At 39.1% G+C, this 2,500-nt stretch overlaps 1 protein-coding gene across 1 annotated transcript in view; it reads left to right on the top strand.

The window, feature by feature from the left end:
- LOC119585283 (titin-like) overlaps positions 1 to 2,500 on the top strand; it is a 227,341-nt gene that overhangs the window by 114,397 nt on the left and 110,444 nt on the right. Inside the window, exons 44-48 of the mRNA XM_037933959.1 lie at positions 1 to 49; positions 226 to 513; positions 673 to 960; positions 1,659 to 1,943; positions 2,123 to 2,410. The exon at positions 1 to 49 is cut by the window's left edge and continues 239 nt beyond it. Coding sequence (XP_037789887.1) covers positions 1 to 49; positions 226 to 513; positions 673 to 960; positions 1,659 to 1,943; positions 2,123 to 2,410 — 1,198 coding nt within the window. The remainder of the gene's footprint in view (positions 50 to 225; positions 514 to 672; positions 961 to 1,658; positions 1,944 to 2,122; positions 2,411 to 2,500) is intronic.

Raw genomic sequence — 2,500 nt, forward strand, 5'->3', positions numbered from 1 at the left:
GTTAATAAGGCTGGATTTACCCAAGTAGACACAACTATAATTGTCAATGGTACACAGCGGATCTTTTTGGAAATCGTGTATGTGGGGTACAGGTTCTACAAATTTTTTGAATTTGGCATTTCTGCTTCTTTACCATGGATAAGTATTATTCTCTCCCTGTTCCTTATATGTGTACAAACATAGTAGCATTTGAAAATTCAAAATCAAACTTGCACTCTATTACAGAACCTCCTCAGATAATACCAATAGACTTCGGATCTCAGGCATTTTACGAGGGAGACTTGGCACAAGTCAATTGTGTACTACGTAAAGGTGACCCTCCTTTAACCATCAAGTGGCTACTCAATGGTGTAGAACTTGTCACCACAGATGCAATACAGATTCTTAACGTGGGCAGCAGGACCAGTATCCTGACAATAGATCCTGTGGGTGCACAACACCAGGGTGTCTACTCTTGTTTTGCTGAAAATGACGCTGGAACTGCTGAAGTAGAGGCAGAAATGATTGTCAATGGTACACAGAGGAACTTTATCAAGCTCATGGATATAGGGTACTAACCTAATAGGTTCTGTGAAATGGCTTTTCTGACTCCACTGGTGGTTAGTTGCGTTATCTCCCTGTTCCTCCCCTTTAGATTCAGAAAACAATGAAAATATATTTTTTTTCTTGCAGAACCTCCTCAAATCTTACCTATAGACTTTGAAGCAGAAGCCTTTTATGAAGGTGATCTGGCACAAGCAAATTGTGTACTTCGGAAAGGCGACCGTCCTGTGGCATTTGTTTGGAAATTTAATGGGTTAGAAATTTTTAACTCAGATGACACAACTATTGTTAGTGTTGGCAGCAGAACAAGTATCTTGACACTAGATCCTGTACGAGCCCATCATCAGGGCAACTACAGCTGTACTGCCATTAATGCAGCAGGGGAAGCTGAAGTCACCGTCTCTCTAACTGTCAATGGTACATACTAGCAAAAGCATGAGAGAACGGGAAGGGCTCTATGTTAAACCACAGCATCAAAATCATACATGAAGTGGTCTCTCCCAGAACGCTATTTTTCTTCTGGTAGCAAATTGTGCTAATCCTTTTTACTGGAAGTTTGAGGTGTATGCAGAGGACATAATCATTACTTCTGTATTTCCTATGATTGCATTTTGTTCACTGAACTACTGAAAATATTAATTAAGCATTGCCGTGCTTCATATCATAAGAGGGTCAGACTCTATGTTGCTGTTTTAATGTAGTAAATCATAATATCATCATCTATTATTTACCTCTCAGTTTTGCTTGCTTTTGTAGGCTGCATTAAAAATCAGACATATCAGAGAGGTTACGTAATTTTGTAAATTATTTAGTTTTAATGGTAAAAATATGAGCGATTAGGGAAAAAAAAGAGAAGAAAAGAGAAACTATAATAATTAAGTAATAATCTTTACCTTCATTTTTTAAAAATTCAGAATAACAAAGCCATTGTGACCTCTGAGATATGGGCTGTACAACACAAGGGAGCTTAAAAGATAATAATTTGCTGTTTTTCATGGTGTTAAATGTTGGGAGATGGACTCAGTATGCCCTTTCTTCACTATCCTTCACATCTCCTTGTTCCTCCATCTATAAGCACACCATGGAAAGTAAGACAAAAAATGTTCCCATTTCAGAACGCCCTCATTTAATACCAATAGACTTTGGTGAGTCGGTTTTTTATGAGGGAGATTTTGCTCAAGCCAACTGTGTTCTGCAAAAGGGTGATCAGCCCATTAAGTTCTCTTGGATCTTCAATGGGGTCACACTGGAATCGAGCAGTGAAATACAGATTGACTACATAGGGCGGTCCAGCATCCTTACCTTAGATCCAGTTCGAGGGGTACATCAGGGGACTTATACATGTGTGGCTTCAAACCCTGCAGGGGAAGAGCAAATGTCTGCCAACCTAACTGTCAATGGTACCCAATCAGTATTGTGAAAAGTGTTCATAGAAATATATTTTTTATCAATTTTTTATCTATGCATTTGGTGGTGGATTTCGGCAGTATCAATTTTTTTCACTCTCCTTGTTCCTAAATATTTCGTGATCAGAATCCAAATTTAGTACAGTAGATTTCAGCCAAAATCTTGATTCCAGAGCCACCTCAACTTATGCCCATCGACTTTGGAGAGTCATTGCTTTATGAGGGCCACTTTGCACAAGCGCACTGCATCGTCCAGAAAGGAAACAGACCAATAACATTCCAGTGGTTATTTAATGGAAAAGAACTTGAAATATCACAAGATATGGAGGTGTTAAATGTGGGAAAGCGATCAAGTGTTCTCACCTTAGATCCCGTGCGACTCCAATATCAAGGAACCTACACCTGTTTAGCTTTCAACAAAGTAGGCTCTGCGCATGCCTCAGCAGAACTTATTGTCAATGGTATACCAGTCACTATAATGAGTGTGCTTAAACAGCTCAGGCAAAATCACCAAATACGTTTTCCATGCTTGCTTCTTTGATTTTGGCTAC

The sequence above is a fragment of the Penaeus monodon genome, chromosome 3, assembly GCF_015228065.2.
Source record: "Penaeus monodon isolate SGIC_2016 chromosome 3, NSTDA_Pmon_1, whole genome shotgun sequence".
Taxonomy (NCBI): Eukaryota; Metazoa; Arthropoda; class Malacostraca; order Decapoda; family Penaeidae; genus Penaeus; species Penaeus monodon.